Source organism: Artibeus jamaicensis, unplaced genomic scaffold (genome assembly GCF_021234435.1).
Source record: "Artibeus jamaicensis isolate MK-2021 breed Jamaican fruit bat unplaced genomic scaffold, CSHL_Jam_final scaffold_916, whole genome shotgun sequence".
NCBI lineage: Eukaryota > Metazoa > Chordata > Mammalia > Chiroptera > Phyllostomidae > Artibeus > Artibeus jamaicensis.
Genome location: NW_026522059.1, coordinates 27501347 through 27520617, shown reverse-complemented (window position 1 = coordinate 27520617; position 19271 = coordinate 27501347). Strand labels below are relative to the sequence as shown.

General features: G+C 39.9%; 1 protein-coding gene and 1 pseudogene across 1 annotated transcript in view; one reads left to right on the top strand and one right to left on the bottom strand.

Moving 5' to 3' along the window:
- RGS22 (regulator of G protein signaling 22) overlaps nucleotides 1–19271 on the bottom strand; it is a 117973-nt gene that overhangs the window by 78661 nt on the left and 20041 nt on the right. Inside the window, exons 4-9 of the mRNA XM_037131119.2 lie at nucleotides 18298–18519; nucleotides 15284–15369; nucleotides 14474–14642; nucleotides 7379–7508; nucleotides 2678–3293; nucleotides 987–1148 (exon numbers count right to left, since the gene is read on the bottom strand). Coding sequence (XP_036987014.2) covers nucleotides 987–1148; nucleotides 2678–3293; nucleotides 7379–7508; nucleotides 14474–14642; nucleotides 15284–15369; nucleotides 18298–18519 — 1385 coding nt within the window. The remainder of the gene's footprint in view (nucleotides 1–986; nucleotides 1149–2677; nucleotides 3294–7378; nucleotides 7509–14473; nucleotides 14643–15283; nucleotides 15370–18297; nucleotides 18520–19271) is intronic.
- On the top strand, nucleotides 18790–18990 carry LOC119038622 (uncharacterized; annotated as a pseudogene).

Genomic DNA, 19271 nt, shown 5'->3' with positions numbered 1-19271 from the left:
AAACAAAATGAACAATAAAAACCCCATAATCATATCAATAGATGAAGAAAAAGCATTTGATAAAAACCAGCACCCACTTATGATAAAACCCCCAGCAAAGTGGGATTAAAGGGAACATAACTAAACATAATAAAGGCCAAATATGACAAACCCACTGCCAGAATCATACTCAATGGGCAAAAACTACAAGTGTTCCCCTTAAGATCGAGAACAAGACAGGATGTCTGCTTTCACTTCTCTTATTCAACACAGTACTGGAAGTCCTAGCCATAGCAATCAGACAAGAAGACTTAAAAGGTACCCAGATTGGAAAGGAAGAAATAAAACTGTCATTTGCAGATGACATGAAAGTATACACAGAGAACTCCAAAGATTCCATCAAGAAACTACTAGAACTGATCATGAATTCAGCAAAATAGCAGGACACGAAATTAATATCCAGATGTCAGCTGCATTTTTATGTGCCAGTAAAGAACTAACAGAAAGGGAAATTAATAAAGCAATCCCATTCACAATTTTGACAAAAAATAAAATATGAAGGAATAAACCTAACCAAGGATGTAAAAGACTTTTACTTGGAAAATTATGACACTGAATAAAGAAACTGAACAAGATACAAATAAGTGGAAGCACATACCATGTTCAGGGATAGGAAAAATCAACATCATTAAAATGTCCACACTACCCAAAGTAATCTATAGACTCAACACCATTCCTATCAATATTCCAATGACATATTTCACACAACTAGAACAAATATTTCAAAAATTTATATGGAACCACAAAAGGCCCCGCATAGCAACAGCAATCCTGAGAAAGAACAAAGTTGGAGGAATCACACTCCCTAATATCAAAATATACTATAAAGCCATAGTAATAAAAATAGTATGGTCCTATTTGGTATGGTACCATGATGTGGTATAACTTGTAACTAAACTGTAAGAAAAGTGAAAGCAGGTAACTTTGAGTCATATTATTTTTCTTACCAATATAGAAGTAAGGGTTTTACAACCTCAGTCTGAATATTTCTCAAGTGTTCATTATTCCACTGAGATCCATCTAGCAGTTTAAATTTTGTTAAGATTTCTGTAGAAAGGTAGTAATCACCACTGCTCACTAGATAGCGCTTTTTCATCTTCTCAAGATGTCTGCAAGAAAACACATACACACATGGACACAACAGTCAGCTAGCCAAGTATTTTCACTTCTAAAACGTTTGAGACAAGTAGTGAATGACCTCAAAACCAATGGTAAGTTACAGGGGTACCAGCGTGGAGACGGAAGTGCTTTCCCCCAGTCATGGGAATGGGAAGGGTATTTTTGGCAGGTTGACCCATTGGCCTTGCCAAGACGTCCATGCTGTCACCCCCAGAACCTGTGAGTGTCACTGTGCCTCAGCAGAGATTCTGCAGATGCGATTAGGGTTTGGAGATTATCCTGGATTAGCTAGGCAGCCCTAGTGTAATCAAAAGGTCCTTCTAAGAGGGAGGAAGGAGGGCCAGAGTCGTAGAGACAGAAGGTGAGAACAAAAACAGAGAACAGAGAAAAGAGACAGTTGTGTGCTGGTGGCTTTGAAGATGGAGGAAGGGGCCAGACACCAAGGAAAGTGGCTGGTCTTCAGAAGCTGGAGAAGGCAAGGAAATGAATTCTCCCCTAGGGCCTTTGGAGGAATGCTACCCTACATACCCATTTTAGACTTCTACCCTCCTAACTGTAGGAGAATAAATTTGTGTTGCTTCGAACCAATAAATTTGGGGTAATTTGTGACATGAACAATAGGAACTAATACAATCTTGATCCTCAAGAACCTGTGTAGGTTGCTTGCATATAACTTCCCTAATATGTCTTGGAAAGTGCTGGTGGCCTTCCAGCCCAGGGTCAGTCAGGTCATACTTCATAATCAGCCATTTGGCAACCCCTGCTCTTATAACTGTGTACAACAACGATCTGAATGCCAGTGAAGTAGTTGGCATGACCCTGTCACGAGAACATACTCTGTCAAACCCTCATGGGAACTGCAACCTTCTATAGCTGGTCTACTTCACAGCAGATCCTGGAAACCCAGACAAGAGAAGGACTTTCCTAAAGCAGACCCTTCTTAGGGTTCTCAAGACTCACAGGAAACTAAAACCTATGGAGCAATCAAACAAAGGCCTGCACCCGATCAAGCCCTCCAAGGGGCTCTCTGGAAGATAGCCAGTACGATATCTAGCAGATATCTCATTCAGATATAAATTTCTAAGTGGCATCCAATTAAAGATCATGGAACTTGGTAACCAAGCAGGCTGCTAGGAACAGTCAGCCCTTACATGGTCACAAGGTATGGCTTACATAAGGCACCTTATGCCAGTGTGGTATATAACTGATCACTTTTTCCATAAAAATATATCACTGCACTGTAATAAAAATAAAACAGAGTGATTAATTTGAAAGCAGGTTTAGAAATTATGGGAAGAAACTCAGGCAAAGCCAACTAATTGCTACTGTTAGTATTTGAAAGCTTTGAAATCATATTAGTAGTGAAATTAATGTTATAGTAAATTATAGTATTCATTCCTCCAGAAGTGTGAATTACATTTTTATATTTATTTCCAGCTTTCTGCCTGTACTTGAATGACCCAAACTAATATTCCATAATTTGTTTCTAAAACAACTAAAATATAAAAAATAGAAATACCTTTGATGTCTTCCAGCATCCTTAAGAACTTTTAACCTCTCAATATCCATCCATAGCCACCAATATTTCTCCCCTAATGTACCTTTGATAAATTTCTTAAATCTCTCGAACTCCTTTCGGTTGCCAATGTCATAAGTTTTGTGAGAAACGCACCAATCAGCTCTGCTTTCTGACCCAACACTCTCACTCTTTGAACTTGTTTCTTCTAATATTTCTTCTGCCTTTTCCTCAGGGGGTGGTGATATTTCACTGTACAAAACATTCTTGTCAGAAGCAAGCTCAGGATACTCATCAACTACCACTTCTGTTACATTTTTGAAGCTTATAAAATCCTGGCTTTCTATAAATGGCTGTCCAAGCATTTGATGAATTGCTGTTTTCAAACTAAAGGTTATGTAAGATCTTAAAAATTCTTCACATGTCGAGAAATGCAATGTCGGGCTTTCGCCGACACCCGGTTTCTTCTCAAGGTATATTCTCAGAAGCGCTTGAGAAGGCGTGTCTTGTAGCGAGACAGACCCGTCTTCTTCTTCTTCGACCTCTGAAATTACTCCAGTGCTTTTAGATGGGTGCTTGTTCGTCCTGGGGTGGATTCCATCATCAAAAATAAAACTCTCTGTATTAAATTATAAAGGCTATTAGATCCAATATGAATACAGAAAACTTTTTTACTATTAACCAGATGTTATAGACCCAGGATGGCAAACAAGTTTATTATCACTGGGAGTCACTGCAGGGACCACGGTCTTAAAGACCGTCTTAAAGAGGAGTCTAAAGCCACATTTGGGACCAGTAGAGGACAAACTTCCAACAGGGATTAGCCATGTCTTCACTGGACATGGAAATGGGTAATGGAGGCAGATGGATGAAATATCTGACATCCCTAATACAGAGGACCTCCAAAAGGACATGAACTTTAAAAATATAATATTTCAGGCTGATATAGAATGTCAATATATAAAGGCCAATTCTATCAAAGAACTAGAATTTGTACATTAAACAATTGTATGTGCATAGCTTGTTTCACTGTTTTTCACAAATTGAAGGTTTGTGGCAACTGTGAGTGAAACAAGTCTATTTGGCATCATTTTTCCCAACAGCACTGGCCTGGTTCATGTCTCTGTGTCACATTTTGGTAATTTTTGCAAATATTTTGAGTGTTTTCATTATTACTATGCTTGTTATGGTTGACCTGTGATCAGTGATCTTTGATGCAGTAACATCAAAGGGCAAGTGCCTCCACCAGCAAAAACTTCAGGACTCACAGAGGTTCTGAGGATGGTTAGCATTTTTTAGCAATAAGGTATTGTTAATTAAGTTATATCACTGTTATTTTAACATAACGTTATTGCACACTTAATAGACTACAGTATAGTGTAGTCTATCACATAACTTTTATATGCACTGGGAAACCAAAAAAGTCATGTGATTCATTGTGATACTTCATTGTGCTTGTTTGGAACTGGACCTACGACATCTCCAAGGTATGCCCATGTGTGCTTTAATGTGTCATGTTGTACAATGAGTTACAATTGGTCACCACAAATGGTGAAACCATAGATGAACAGATCAAAACTGGAGTCAGGTTCCCAAAGGTTAAACATTGACTCTTTCATCAGAAAGATTCAATTACTGTCATACTTATCACTTAACATTATAACTACAAAATGGCATAAGCTATTTATAAAAGCTAACAAATACAAAGAAATTGTTTTTATACTTTTTCCAAAGATAGAGCCTTTGGCTCCTATGGTCCCTTTCTTTCAGAAGTCAGCGACACATCCAAAGCCAAGGCTTTCAACCCCTCACAACACCACAGACCGGGAAACTTGCTGAGATCTGTGTCCCACCCTTGGGGGCTGCTGTTCAGTGATGGGTGTCCAGCCTCAATCAACTGGAAGTGTTTCATCAAACTGGAAACTTTCATTGCAAGTAATAGCAAATTTCCCCCAATATGAAGAGACTAGACTTAGCAAACCTGTGGGAAGACACTGGGCATACACCCAGTCCCACAGAACTGGGAGCAGAGCACAGGCGGGCATTCTCCTCCCCCTCCCCCTCCCCCCTCCCCCTCCTCTTCCTGTTTCCTCTCCTCCCTACCTTTAGTCTCCGGTTTTCTACTTTACTCTTTCGGGGAAACTGTAAGAAACCTATAAATTTAGCTTTTTTCTACTAGGGCGATTATTTTCCTCTTCACCTATATTTAGGTTCAAGGCCAGAGAATCTAGATTTACCATCCCCAGAAGTTGCTCATCTTCTCCAAAGGACTAGGTAAGAACTGTTAGTGAACTGCTGGGCCCCTGTCCTGAATCACACTGCTTGACTTTCTTCTTCAGCAATATTGTAACATGTCAATGACTCCCATTTCTGGAAGTTTCCTTCCATTTTTATGAAAAGTTTATGTCATCCACAAAAGTTCCCCACAGTAGAGCTGCATCTGCTTTCCAAGGTGAAAAATAGTCTGAATTTAAACACAGAAGGAAAACTCAAATTCCATGAAGGACTATTTATTTTTAAGAGGAGATAAAGGTGGCTCCCACTTTATTTCAAAGCTTAATAACAAGAATTTGTAAATTGTGGGGACTTCCACCAAGGTGGAGGTGTAGGTGAACACATTGTGCCTCCTCACACAACCAAGTTTAAAAACAACAAAGTTTTAGCAACAAAAACGCAGCCAAACCACAGATAATTGAACTATACGGAAGTCTGACAACAACGAACCCTTGAGCCAAACCAGTAAGAGGGGCAGAGCCAGCAGCAGAATGGGGTTGGGCAGGAAAGATCCACCAGACCGACTGGACATGTGACCCAGGCACGAAGGCAGTTGTGGGTGGATCCCAGGTGTGGAGTAGCAGCGGGCAGACCCACTGAGGGCTGACTGCGCATAATCACACATTTGCACACAGATAAACCTGCAAAGGAGCGAGCAGTGAGACAGACCGTGCAGGCCCCAGCAGTGGGAAGCAGCAGAGGGAACCACTATTGTCCCTCTCTGACCCAGCCCCCACATACAGCGTCACAAACCAGCAACCTGGATGGTCCCACCCTAGTGAACATCTAAGGCTCCTCTCCTCATACTAACAGGTGCGAACAGAGCAAAACACTATGGCTCAAGAACTCAAAGCCCCAGAGCCCACAACTCTAAGCCATGAAGAAACAGCCAAACTTTCAGATGCACAGTTCAAAACACTGGTGATCAGGATGCTCACAGAACTGGTTGATTTTGGTCACAAATTACATGAAAAAATGAAGGCTAAACTAATTGAAATGAAGGGAAATGCACAGGAAACCAATAATAATGGAAAGGAAACTGGGACTCAAACCAAGGAAATTGTCCAAAAGGAAGAAAAAAAATGACCAAACAGAAAAATACGAAGAAACAAGAATTCAAAAAAATGAGGAGAGTCTTAGGAACCTCCAGGACATCTTTAAACGTTCCAACATCTGAATTATAGGGGTACCAGAAGGGGAAGAGCAACAGCCACCAGTGGAAAAGTTATTTGAACAAGTAATAAAGGAGAACTCCCTCAATCTGGCAAAGGCAATAGACTTCCAGGAAATCCAGGAAGCTCAGAGAGTCCCAAAGAAGTTGGACCCATGAAGGAACACACCAAGGCACATCCTCATTATATTAGCCAAGATTTCAATGAAGAAGAGAATCCTAGAAGCAGCAAGAGATAAGGGGACAGTCACCTACAAAGGAGTGCCCATCAGACTGTCAGCTGATTTCTCAAAAGAGACCTTCCAGGCAAGAAGGGGCTGGAAAGAAGTATTCCAAGTCATGAAATCCAAGGACCTACAACCAAGATTGCTCTATCCAGCAAAACTTTCATTTAGAATGGAAGGACAGATAAAGTGCTTCTCAGATAAGATCAAATTCAAGGAGTTCATCATCACCAAGCCCTTATTATATGAAATGTTAAAGGGACTTATCTAAGAAAAAGAAGATAAAAAAATGAACAGTGAAAGGACAGCAAACTCACAGTTACTAACAACCACACCTAAAACAAAAGCAAACTATGAGGACAGCTAGATCAGGAGCAGAACCATAGAAATGAAGATCACATGGAGGGTTAGCAAAGGGGAGTGCGAAAAGGAGAAGGGGGGAGAAGGTACAGAAAATAAGTAGCATAGACAGTAGATAGAAAATAGGTAGGGGGAGGGCAAGAATAGTAGGGGAAATATAGAATCTAAAGAACTTGAGACATGTGGTCATAAACTAAAGGAGGGGAATGGTGGGGGAGGGGTGTGCAGGGTAGAGGAGAATGAAAGGGGGAATAGAACAACTATAATGGCATAATCAATAAAATATATTTTAAAAAAAGAATTTGTAAATTGTGATGAGAGATTAAGACTAGACAAACATTTATTGATGGCCTATTAGGTACCAAGCACTAGGCCAGGCACATTCTATATATGTAGCATGTATCATTATTTTAAATTTACAGGTGAGAAAAGCAAAAGCTCTCGGAAGTTGAATAACTTAAAAGAGTCACACGGCCAATAAGTATCAGAGTTGAGTTCTAAACGCATCCTCACTACACCGAGTTGCCGCTTGAAAAACACTAGGAAGTGGAGTTGAGGGAAGAGGAGGAGATCATCTTTTTCTTCCCAACCACTAAGTGTTGTATTGTAAGATCAGAACAACAACAGAAGACTTCAAGAGGTGTTCTGAAGGCCTTCTCGTCCTTCTCTGCTTACCAGAGTCAGACGAAATAACGGGTGATCCAATTCTGTTGTGGTGTGAAGCAGACGGTAATGAAAAGGTTGATACTGTATGCTGACTTTGTTTCGCTAGTGCAAACCAATCTTCTGTCTGAGTGTAGGTGGCCTGGGGAGAAGGAAGCATGTGAGTTTCACATAGGATTAGCAGTATTCTTCCAGTCGCAAACCTGGACAAATCAGTATGATGTGATTCAATATGCACTATACAATATGTAAGGGAAAAATTATGCCATGAAGGAAAAAAGGTTGGTTGTATGCAGAAAAATGTATTAGCGAAGAGAAAAATGGGAAGGAAATTTCAAATCAGATACTTTTCACATTAGACGACCAAAGGGAAAAAAATGAGCCCAGCACCCTCATTGTATTCTCCATTCTTCCATCCAATGCATACTGGATTCACTACAGATTCGTGCCATCTAACTCGAACTTGGCAGTCACCGTGACTCATCGGCCCTTAGATGCATCTTTGGGCAACTGCTCCCATTTACAACCTTCCCAATCATTCCATGCCCCTAATTCTGTCTGACCTGGCTCAGTGTTTTTAACAACTCCTCCCTGATACCACACAGGAAACGGCTCAGCTCAACTGCCAACCTGCCTTAGATTCAGCTTCCTCAACTTTGCTTCGAATGGATACTTCCTGAAAAACGATTCCTGACTCTACCTGCTCCAGGTTGTAGCCTTCAGTTTTTCCTTTGCTTGGTGACCCTTAAGTCAGTTGACCCAAAACCCAGGCTGACCCTCAGCTTCTAGAATCTGAGTCCTAAGAAGGCCCTTATCTTAGCCTTCCAGCGAAAATTCCTCTGCCTGACTTTCTTAGTAACATCCTCACCTGTTTTTCTCAGAGAATCCAAGTTTGTTCAACACAACTGAGAAGGGAGTTTCCAACATTACTCTCATTTCTTATTTCTCTTTTCTCCAAATGAATCAGCTGGTTGGCCCTCAGCCTAAGGAACACTCACAGGAGAGGCAGGGCTCAAAGGGAATATGTACAGTTTCCCGACTGTTGGGCAGAATCAGCAGTGCAAGCAAGGCCACGCAGTGAGAACAAACGCAGGAGAGAGAAATGAGAGTTAATGTGTTCTGGGTGGATAAAAGCTTTTCAGAGGACCAAACTTTTGCCACCCTAAAATATGCCTGTTGGGATATTGATCGTAAGCTGGTTATTAAAAAACAAAAAGACTCTGAAAGAACCTTTGACCCACCCCCTAACTTGCCTAAAGGAATTTTGGTAGAAAAACCTGCTTAAAGAAACAGTCAGACACCTTAGCATCATAATATTGTTACTGTCGGTATTTAACTAATTATTAATTTTAAAAGAGGGGAGCAAAGGGAATTAGATATTGAGCTTAATAAACTGGGGAGCAAGAGACTGCTTGCTCATCCAAGAAACTACAGCTTCACACCCCAGGGGATCCTAGCATTGCTCTGCCCAGGGGGTTAACACTCCTCCCTTCCTCCCTCCAGTACTGAGTGTTGGGGGCACATGGGGAGAAGCTTGACCAAAGAGACAGTCTAAATTTGGGGTGTATACCCATCCAAAGCCTGCAAAAGCTTGGGAAGTTGACTGGTCATTCTGAAAAAGCTTCCAGTCTTTTCCAAGGCTGAGATACGTATTTGCAGGGGAACAAAGAAACGAACTCTCTCTCTCTCTCTCACCTGCCACCATGCTCGGCCACTGCACTGAGGCGTTCTCTCTCCTTAGCCACGTGGCCTTAGCAGCTGCAGGGCCAAGGACCATGGGAACTCCAGACACAGGCTCCAGGAGGGAACCTGAACACTGCAGCACAGCAACAGGCTGCAGCTGCAAACACAGGCTAAACTAGCTGGATGCTGGACTGAACTGGACGTTAGTTAATATGGCAAAGGACCTCTAGGCAGTGGCTTTTATTCTGGCCCTACTGAAGACGAGATTGGACTTTTTCCATGGCAAAACAGACAGAGATGGAACATTACATCATCAATAAAGTTTACCCCATCCTCCCATGCGGGTCTCAGGAAATTCTTTTCTTTGCAACACCGCAAGAACTCCACCCCCCACTGATAATATTATGAACTAAAATGTGGCAGCCAGGAAGAAAGCTAGCAAAACCTGTTTGTTGAACTTCCTTCTGTGTCCCATTATTTCTGGGTGGCCCAGCAAAAATTTGTTTATCATGTTTTCTCTTTCTACCGGAAAGTAATTGCCTACTTTCCCTTGGAAACCCCAGACCACTGCCCTCCTTTTCCTTAGTTCAGAACAGCACATAAACCTCAACGGGCCAGTGCCCTGCAAGTCTCTTGTCTCATGACACCCCCACATGTACCTTGTAATAAATTTTGGACATTTTCTCCTGTTAATCTGTCTCATGTTAATTTGATTATTAGTCCAGCCAGAAGAACTTAGAAAGGTGAAAGAAAAATTACTTTTTACACCCCTACATTTTGAGAGACTCTAATTTCCTTTTATTCCCTCTTTTCCTTGTTTAAAACAAAGTCATTTATTATTATTTCTATGTCCTTTCAACATGTATTTATTGAGTGACTTCTCTATTCCAAGTCGTATCTTAGCCACTGAGAGGAGACCAAAGTAATCAGAGAATTTTCAAGGAATTGAGAGAGACCAACATACAAGAGTGCTTATTATTCCAGCTGCACAAAAAAAAGAGGGAGGAAGAAATAGTCAGACATATAAGCAATTAATTACTCCACTGTATAGTCAAGAGATGGGTCACTTGTTTATGTTTAGATGGTATAAATGAAGATTTAAAGAAATGTTACCAACCATCATAAAAATGATTCCCTATCTATAGTCATGGTTTAAATGATTTAGGGACCCAAAGAACATTGAATCCTTAAACTTAAAAAGCTATATCCATATGCAAGAATAAACTCAAAATCGATTAAAGACTTATAATAAATCTTAGACTCAATCATAAAAATCCTAGAAAAAAATACAGGCAGTAAAATCTTGGGCACTCCTAGTAGCAATATTTTTTTCTGATCTCAGGTAAGGGAAACAAAAAATAAACAAATGAGACTACATCAAATCATAAACAGCGTATGTATAGCAAGGAAACCATCAACAAAATGAAAAAGACAACATACTAAGAGGAAAAACATTCGCCAATAATACATCTGATGATGTTTAATACCCAGAATTTACAAAATCTTATATATAAAACTCAACACCAAAACAATTCAATTTAAAAAATAATACTTTAGCCCTGGCTGGTGTGGCTCAGTGGATTGAGTGCCAGCCTCCAAACCAAAGGGTCGCTGGTTCAATTCATGTCAGGGTACATCCTGGGTTTCAGGCCGGATCCCCAGTTGGGGGTACGTATGAGGCAACCACACATCAATGTTTCTCTCCCTCCCTCTTTCTCTCTCTCTCTCCCTGCCCCTCTCTCTAAAACTAAATTTTTAAAACAAATTTTAATAAAAATAAAAAATGATGTTTATTCAATAAACGGTGTTGGGAAAATTGGATAGATACATGCAGAAAAATGAGATTAGACCACCTTCCTACACCACGCACAAAAATAAATACTAGATGGATCAGAGACTTAAATGTTAGACCTGAAACCATAGAAGTTCTAGAAGAAAACACAGGCATCAAAATCTCAGACATTGCTCATAGCAGTATTTTATCAAATATATCTCCCCAGGCAAAGGAAACAAAAGAAAAAAATAAATCAATGGGACTACCTCAAGCAAAAAGTTTTTGCACAGCAAAGGAAATCATCAACAAAATAAAAACACACCCCACAGAATGAGAGAACATATTCACCAATATATCTGATAAAGAGTTAATATACAAAATTTATTTAAAAACTTAGAAAACTCAACGCCAAAAAAGCAAACAACCCAATTAAAAAATGGGCAAAGGACCTGAATAGACAATTCTCTAAAGAGGACATACAGACGGCCAATAGACATATGAAAAGATACTCAACATCACTAATCATCAGAGAAATGCAAATTAAAGCCACAATGAGACATCATCTCACACCTGTCAGAATGTCTATCATTAACAAATCAACAAACAATAAGTGCTTGCAAGGATGTGGAGAAAGGGGGACCCTTTTCCACTGTTGCTGGGAATGCAGACTGGTACAGCCAGTGTGGAAAGCAGTGTGGAGATAACTCAAAAAATTAAAAATAGAATTGCCTTTTGATTCAGCTATCCCACTTCTGAGAATATATTTGAGGGAACTCAAAACACAAATTCAAAAGGACATGAGCACTCCTATGTTCATTACAGCATTTTTATAATCACCAAGATATAGAAACAGCCTGTGTCGATCTGCAGATGAGTGGATAAAACAACTATGGGACGTTTGCACACTGGAATACTACTTGGCGAAAGAAAGGAGAAAATTTTACCCTTTGGGACAGTATAGATGGACCTGGAAAACATTATGCTAAGTGAAATAAGCTAGTCAGAGAAAGACAAATACTATATGATTTTACTCACATTTGGAATCTAATGAACAAACTGAACTAACAAAGAAAATGGGGAAGCCCTCCTGAGGAATGAGGGGTCCCACCCAGGGTTCCCTCTCCAGCCCAGGGTTCCAGTCCCAAGGACAAAAGTACCTATAACCACCAGCTGCAAAACCCAGCAGGGATTGTGGCTGAGTGACATAAAGGCTTCCAGAGTCTCAGGCATTCCTCTTAAAGGGTCACACACAGACTTTACTTGAACTGACTTGCTCTGAGCTCCAGTGCTAGGGCAGCAACTCAAAAGGTGCCAGGAACATACTGGAAAGAACTAAGTAGTCTGACTTCAGGGCACGAGCTACAGGAACAGCTTTATTCCAGACCAAAGTGCCGGCAGTGGCCATTGTCCCTTTGCTGAACCCTCCATTGCAGGCACAGGTGGGCCACATATCTGAGTGTCCATCAACCTGGCTAACACTGATCACCCTTCCCTGGTGATTTCCTGAGACCCTGCCCCATCCAACTTGTGAGACCACCCAAGCCACTTCCCGTGGATTTTCCAGATAAACAGCCTGTCTCAGTTCATGCTATGAACTTGCCTAAATTTTCTCAAAGGTGCACAAACCCCAAATTAGTAGCATCTGGCCTCAGCATGACCTGTACCTCTTGCTAAGCAGCCCCAAACTCAGCACTAGCAGCAGCCAGCCTTAGTATGTGCCTTAGCTTACCCTGGCACTTTCAAGCCCAGCACTAGTAGCAACCATTTGCAGATCATTTTTAGCTCATGCCAGGTGGCCCCAGGCAGGGCACAGGCAGAAGCTGAATCTGGCCTGCGTGAGAGCCCCTACAAAGAGGCCCCAGAACCAACACATGCAGTGCTCAGCTTCGGACTACACCAGAGCACCACCCAACCACCTCCACAAACAAACAACCGAAAGGGAAGACTCAGCAGGCATCAGAGCCCTGCTAAAGCGAATACTGCCTTGTCAGGTTAACTCCTGCACAACAGCTCCTCCACCATAGGCACAGGTAGTCCTCACAACCAATCAATGTAAGGATCAATCCCTTCCACTGATATGCCAACAGAAATCAAGGCTCAGCTACAATAGGAGGATTCACACAACCTACGCAAGGGACACAGCTGGAGTGCCCAGTTCAGGTGACCAGGGAGACTGTGCAATGGGCCCCACAGGACAGCTACTACATAAGGCCACTCTACCAAGACTGGGAGAAAAAGCAGATCTAACTAATACATAGAATCAAATACAAGGAGGAAGCCAAAACTAGACAAAGAAATATGCCTTAAATAAAAGAACAGCAAAACTTTCATTTAGAATGGAAGGATAGATAAGGTGCTTCTCAGATAAGATCAAATTCAAGGAGTTCATCATCACCAAGCCCTTATTATATGAAATGTTAAAGGGACTTATCGAAGAAAAAGAAGTTAAAGAAACATGAACAGTGAAAGGACAACAAACTCACAGTTATTAACAACCACACCTAAAATGAAAGCAAACTAAAAGGACAGCTAGATCAGGAGTGGAAACATAGAAATGAAGATCTCAAGGAGGGTTAGCAACAGGGGAGTGGGAGGAGGAGAAGGGGGGAGAAGGTACAGAAAATAAGTAGCATAGACAGTAGATAGAAAATAGATGGGGGGGGCAAGAATAGCATGGGAAATATGGAATCTAAAGGAATTGAGACACATGGTCATAAACTAAAGGGGGGGTAATGGTGGGGATGGGGGGGTAGGGTGGAGGGGAATGAAGGGGGGAATAGAACAACTGTAACAGTATAATCAATAAAAAATTTTAAAAAAAAGAACAGAACAAAGCTCCAGAAAAAGAACTAAATAAAGTGGAGACCACAATCTACCAGATGCAGAGGTCAAAACACTGGTTATAAAGATGCTCAATGGTCTCATAACTTAACAAGAAATGAAACACAAAAATGGAGATAGAAAATATAAAAAAGGACCAGCCAGAAATGAAGGATATACTAACTGAAATGAAGGCTAATTTATAGGGAATCAACCATACAGTACATGAAGCTGAGAATCAAATCAATGATTTGGAATATAAGGAAGCAAAATAACACCCAATCGAAAGAGAAAAAAGAATACCAAAAAAAATGCCCTGTATTATCCATAACCTGCCTGCCACCAGGGAGTCAGATCTTTCCAGACAGGAGCTTGCTCATACTCCAGATTGACCAGTATTCTAATAGGCCCTATTTCTATGCTTCAAATTCCTGCTCATATATTTCTTTTGGGCCAGTGTGAGCAGGCAGATGGACTCAAATATCGGAGTCCAGTAACAGTTACAGAATCTAAATAACAAAAATTTGCATAGAACAATAAAATCATGGACATAACTCGTTACCCAGGCTTCCCAGGTGACACTGAGCACGTTCTTCAGTCTCGCATCTGTTCCTTCACACACATGAGGACAGGAATTCTCATTACACTTCGGGTGAAAGAGTGCAGGGCAAGCGAGTCCATGTAAATCCACAAGGATTTTTGCTAAATCTGCTTTCAGAAGTATTTGAAATAATTTTCCCTGTGTGCAAGGGGTACAAATGGAATCCATGTTCCTAAAATAAGAAGCTTTATTGGAGTGCCAAGTCACAAAGAAACATTCATACGTTTACCTCGCCAAGAGAAACGTAGAACTTTTTCATAAGGACGGTGTTGTCATCTTCAGCGGGAGGCGGCGGTGGAGTGGGTGGTTTTCTCAGGACCCAGGGAGAAACGTCTGTATCTAGCGTGATGTTCGTGCCTTCTTTACTCCATCTCACTTGTGAAACCAGTTTGGCCAACCTGCATTGTAGAAAGCATACAAATCTGAAGAAAGTTTCAAGTGTAGTAGAATTCAAAAAAAAAAAACCAGACACTAAAATTTTATTTTACATATTCAAGCCAATCTCCCTAACTCTGTGAGATGATTCTCTTAGGATCTGCTAAAATTAATGGCTTATTCATAGAACTGCTAATTAGTCAATAAGTATTCTAATTTGTTTTATTTTTATTTAACAATGATTATTATAAGAAAAGGCCAGATTTCAGTAAAACTTCAGAATGTTTGGGTACTTTATGAGTCAGGGCACACAGAAGATAAACTTCAGTCTGCACTATGACATTCTGTCTTTTTCATGACGCACTTATTTTCATTTTTAATACCCTGTGCATAAATCCCATTATCATGTAATAAGTAGATAATTTTCAAAGCAGAATGATCAAAGCAGCGCAGCTGTCGTGCACGTATCAGGTGCTGTTTCTGTGAAATCTCTTAGTAAAAGCTACATGATTTTTTTAAACGAATGGTGTATCATTCTTATATTATAGCCAGTAGGGTCCACACTCCCATGGATTTAAACACACTTTATTAAGAAAGAACAAAAAATAATTTTGGATAAAAAATAGGCATTTAAAAAACATGTATATTGATGGAACTACAATACCTGTATTCAAAATAGCAATCACTTTCCAGAAATGCTGGAAGTCTTTCTTTCTTGATCCACTGAATACCTTGCTCACGACTGAGACACTAATTGAGGACATGTGAGAGAAAAAGAGTGTCAAGGAAAAATCACCTTTTAGGACGTTCAGGGCCTAATCATTAGAGCGATAATGACCTCCAGCCGTTACAAGGAGCCCTGTCTCTACCTTCTGTTTGCACAAGAGCAAGAACGGGGAGTCACAGATGGAAGGGCCACTTCTTGCCTTCTAGGGCTGCTCTAATTCTCTCAGCAACCCTGCATCAACCATCATCTCCACATTACGGATTAGCAAAATGAATCCAGCAAAGTTAAGTAACTACTGAAGCAGGAGGAATGAGAGGAAATTCTGTTCATCTCCGTATTTTCTTTGTTATAAATTGGGTTAAAATAATCACAATCAGGAAAAAAAGTTAACCAGAAAACTTGGTAAAGACAACTATGGTCACCAAAAGCCCTTTGTCCTTCTAATTTTAGGAAATTTTGTTAAATATTGACCTCCCCAAGCACTTTCCTGCAGATGCAAAGGTAAATAAGAACGAGAAGGCCCGTCCTTGCAGTTTCCAGAGAACGTAACAGGCAATAATAGCCCAACGCTGTAAGGGCCAGTTCAGGGCCAGTTCAGGCTTCTGTGGGAGGTCACCGGGGTGCTGAAACAGCACAGGTTTCCCCCAGAACATGCCACTCACTCTTTGACCTGAAACATGATTACCTAGGTTGAAGAGAAGGGGAGCAGGAGAGGAAACAGATAAATTTATTATGACTAGGTCACAGGCAGGGGTTGGAGAGATGGCAGGAGGAAGGCCGAAGAGGTAGGCAGGGGCCTGATTATGAACAGTCTTTTTTTTTTTGGTCAAGTTCCTTACTTTTTTTTTAACTTTTTTTTATTGCTTACACTGTTACAGACGTTCCCATTTGACCCCCACTTTGCCCTTCTCCCCCCAGCCCTTCCCTCAGGCCATCACCACACTGACGTCAGTGTCCACGAGTTACACACCTAGGTTCTTTGGCTAATCCCTTCACCTTCTTCCATCCAGTCTCCTCGCCCCCCTCCTCCTAGACAGCTGCCAGTCTGCTCCATGTGTCCATGACTCTGTTTCTATTTATTCGTCAGTTTATTTTGTTCTTTAGATTCCACATATAAGTGAGATCATATGGTGTTCGTCTTTTACTGACTGGCTTATTTCACTTAGCATTTGTGGTGACAGTTTGTGAAAATACTGGTTATTGATGTGGTTTATTTTATTTCTATTTTTATTGAATTTATTGCAGTGACACTGGTTACTAAAATTACATAGGTTTCAGGTGTACAATTCTATAATACATCATCTGTATATTGTAATGTGTGTTCACCACCCCAAGGCAAGTCTCCTTCTGATGTGGTTTGATTAAAATCTACCATCATATTTCTACTTGCTACATATATTCTTTGTTCCTTTTCCTTCCATTTTCTGGTTTTGGGTTTGAGTATTTCTTTTATAAATCTGCTATTATTATATTATTTATTCTTTCAAAAATGATTAAATTATTACCCTAGTGTTTATAATATGTTTAGTAAATGTCTTCAAAACACCTTCAAATATATCAAATAAGGTCACCTAGTAGATGTTTTAGAAATTTGTATCCAGACACATAAATCAAGCAGCTCCTTGTATACAAATATCTAATCCAGGGGTGTCGATCTCAGATTCATTGGGGGTCACATCAGCCTCATGGTTACCTTCAAAGGGCTGAGTGTGATTTCAACTTCTTAACAGTTAAGTTTACACAGTCCTAAAATTATTTCGGCCCTTTCAAGGCAACCTCGAGTCTGATGTGGCCCCCACTGAAAATGAGTTTGACACCCCTGACCTAAATGTTACATTGTACACCTGAAACTAATATAATGTTATGTCAGTTATATCACAATAAAAAAGAAGCTCCTAAACAGCTTTTGTTTAACAATAAAAAAGGTGATAAAAACCTGCATGAACTAAAGAAATTTCTATTCACTGAAGAAAGTGAATGAATCAATAAACCTCTTTGTCACACCTAGTAAAAAAGTGTTTGAATTGACAATTTATATATTCTTATATAGTTCAGAATGAATTTCTTTGTTTTAACTTCAGAACAATGCTATAATATAGTTATTATTACTACTACTTTTATTTTTGGTACTTAAAAGACATATATCTTTTAAATAAATGCTATCGTTATTGCATTTAATTGCATGGAAGTAAACAAAAAGAGAAATATGTAAAAGAATGGAACCTGCAGGCTGGAGAAGAGCTCTGTCTCAAGTGTTTGACATATGGGACCCGACTTCTATAAGACATTTTAAATCAGTAAAAAATGGTGCTGTTAAACATTCATTATCATTTTCATTCGATCCACAAAACAAACCTAAGTAGTGGGTAGCACAGCCATCATTTGACATCTTTTGACCATGATAATGAGGTTCATCAAAATGACTTGTTCAAGAACACACAGCTAGTAAGTTGAGAGACAATATGAGAACCCAGGTTTGGGGTTTTGTTTTTGTTTTTTTACCCTCATGCTAAGAAGACAAACTCCAGAGCTGAGAGTAAAATTTAAAGCCAGGCATGCCACAGCCACACCTCATCACCTGAAGATCAGAAATCTCAATTCTTCCCAGTTGCTTAACAAGATAGAACCCAAATGGAATAAATTCACTGCATACCCACATTTTCTAGAATACATATAAATACAACATAAAGGATGCACACTAACCTAAGATTCTAAATATTCAAGGTAAAGTACACAAACCTCCTCATATTGATAATCAAATGTCAACAAAACTAGTAGACAAAATTGGCCATTTAATATGAATAAGATGATACAACAGCTAATACTATGTGTAAGTACAATAAAATGTAATAAGTACAGCTACTCAGAAAGGGGAGCCCAAGGAAACTCGCATTAATCTCAACTATGCTTTAAGTACCTAGAGAGATATAAACTCCAATGTACTTTCTTACCATAATATTGTAGTTGACATTAATGGTCTCATCTTCATAGGGGACATTTACTTGAACAGGCTGAACATCTTTCTTCCCTTTCCTTACAACATCATAAATGGGATTTCGAGGTTGCTGGTGTTGCAGAATTTTTTTCAGTTGCTTTTCCAGAAGTTGTGGGGCATTGTTAATTACTTCAAAAACTCCGTAATCTGCATTAAATCTAATTGCCTCTGAAAAGGTCTGCAAAATAAGTTGTGGAATTATGTCTTTCAATTTTTAAAATCCAGAAACTCACTGTCCCTAAGACTTAGTACTTACACACACACACACACACACACACACACACAGTTTTGTTTTTAATCATTTCCTCTTCCCTTTAGGAGCTTGGAAATCTACTCACTACAGGTAAAGGAACCCACTGAACCCTTCCTTCCCAATGACCTCATAAGTGTCAGGGTGTGTTAGGGTATATTACAACAGACATTCCCTTTGCATAAGCATCTTACCTCTACTGCTTCTCAGCCTGTTGGCTAAGATCAAGTGTAGTATCTGTTATAGGTTGACACAGCTTACCTCTGTGTTTTTTTGGAACTGGAAAGAAATACCTAATCTCTATGAAGCAATGTTATTCTCTTAGAAAGGGGGTGAATTACTAGAGAAGAATGAGTAAAAGAAGAAAAAATAACACTCCTGTTATCTTTTTCATCCCAGGAGCCACGAAAGCTAAAGCCTCCCTTGTCCAAAAGGAAAAAATGAAATACAATATGTTCTTCATTTAAGACTATTTCAACACCATTCCTTTCACTCTGACAAAAAAAAGAAGAGTGAAAGATAACATTTCTGAGCTTTTCTCAGTAATTACTAAATGCTGCCAACTTTTAATTTATTTTTTACTGAATTTACTGGGGTGACAATTGTTAATAAAATTATACAGGTTTCAGGTATACAATTCTACAATACATCATCTGTATACTGTGCTATGTGTTTACCAC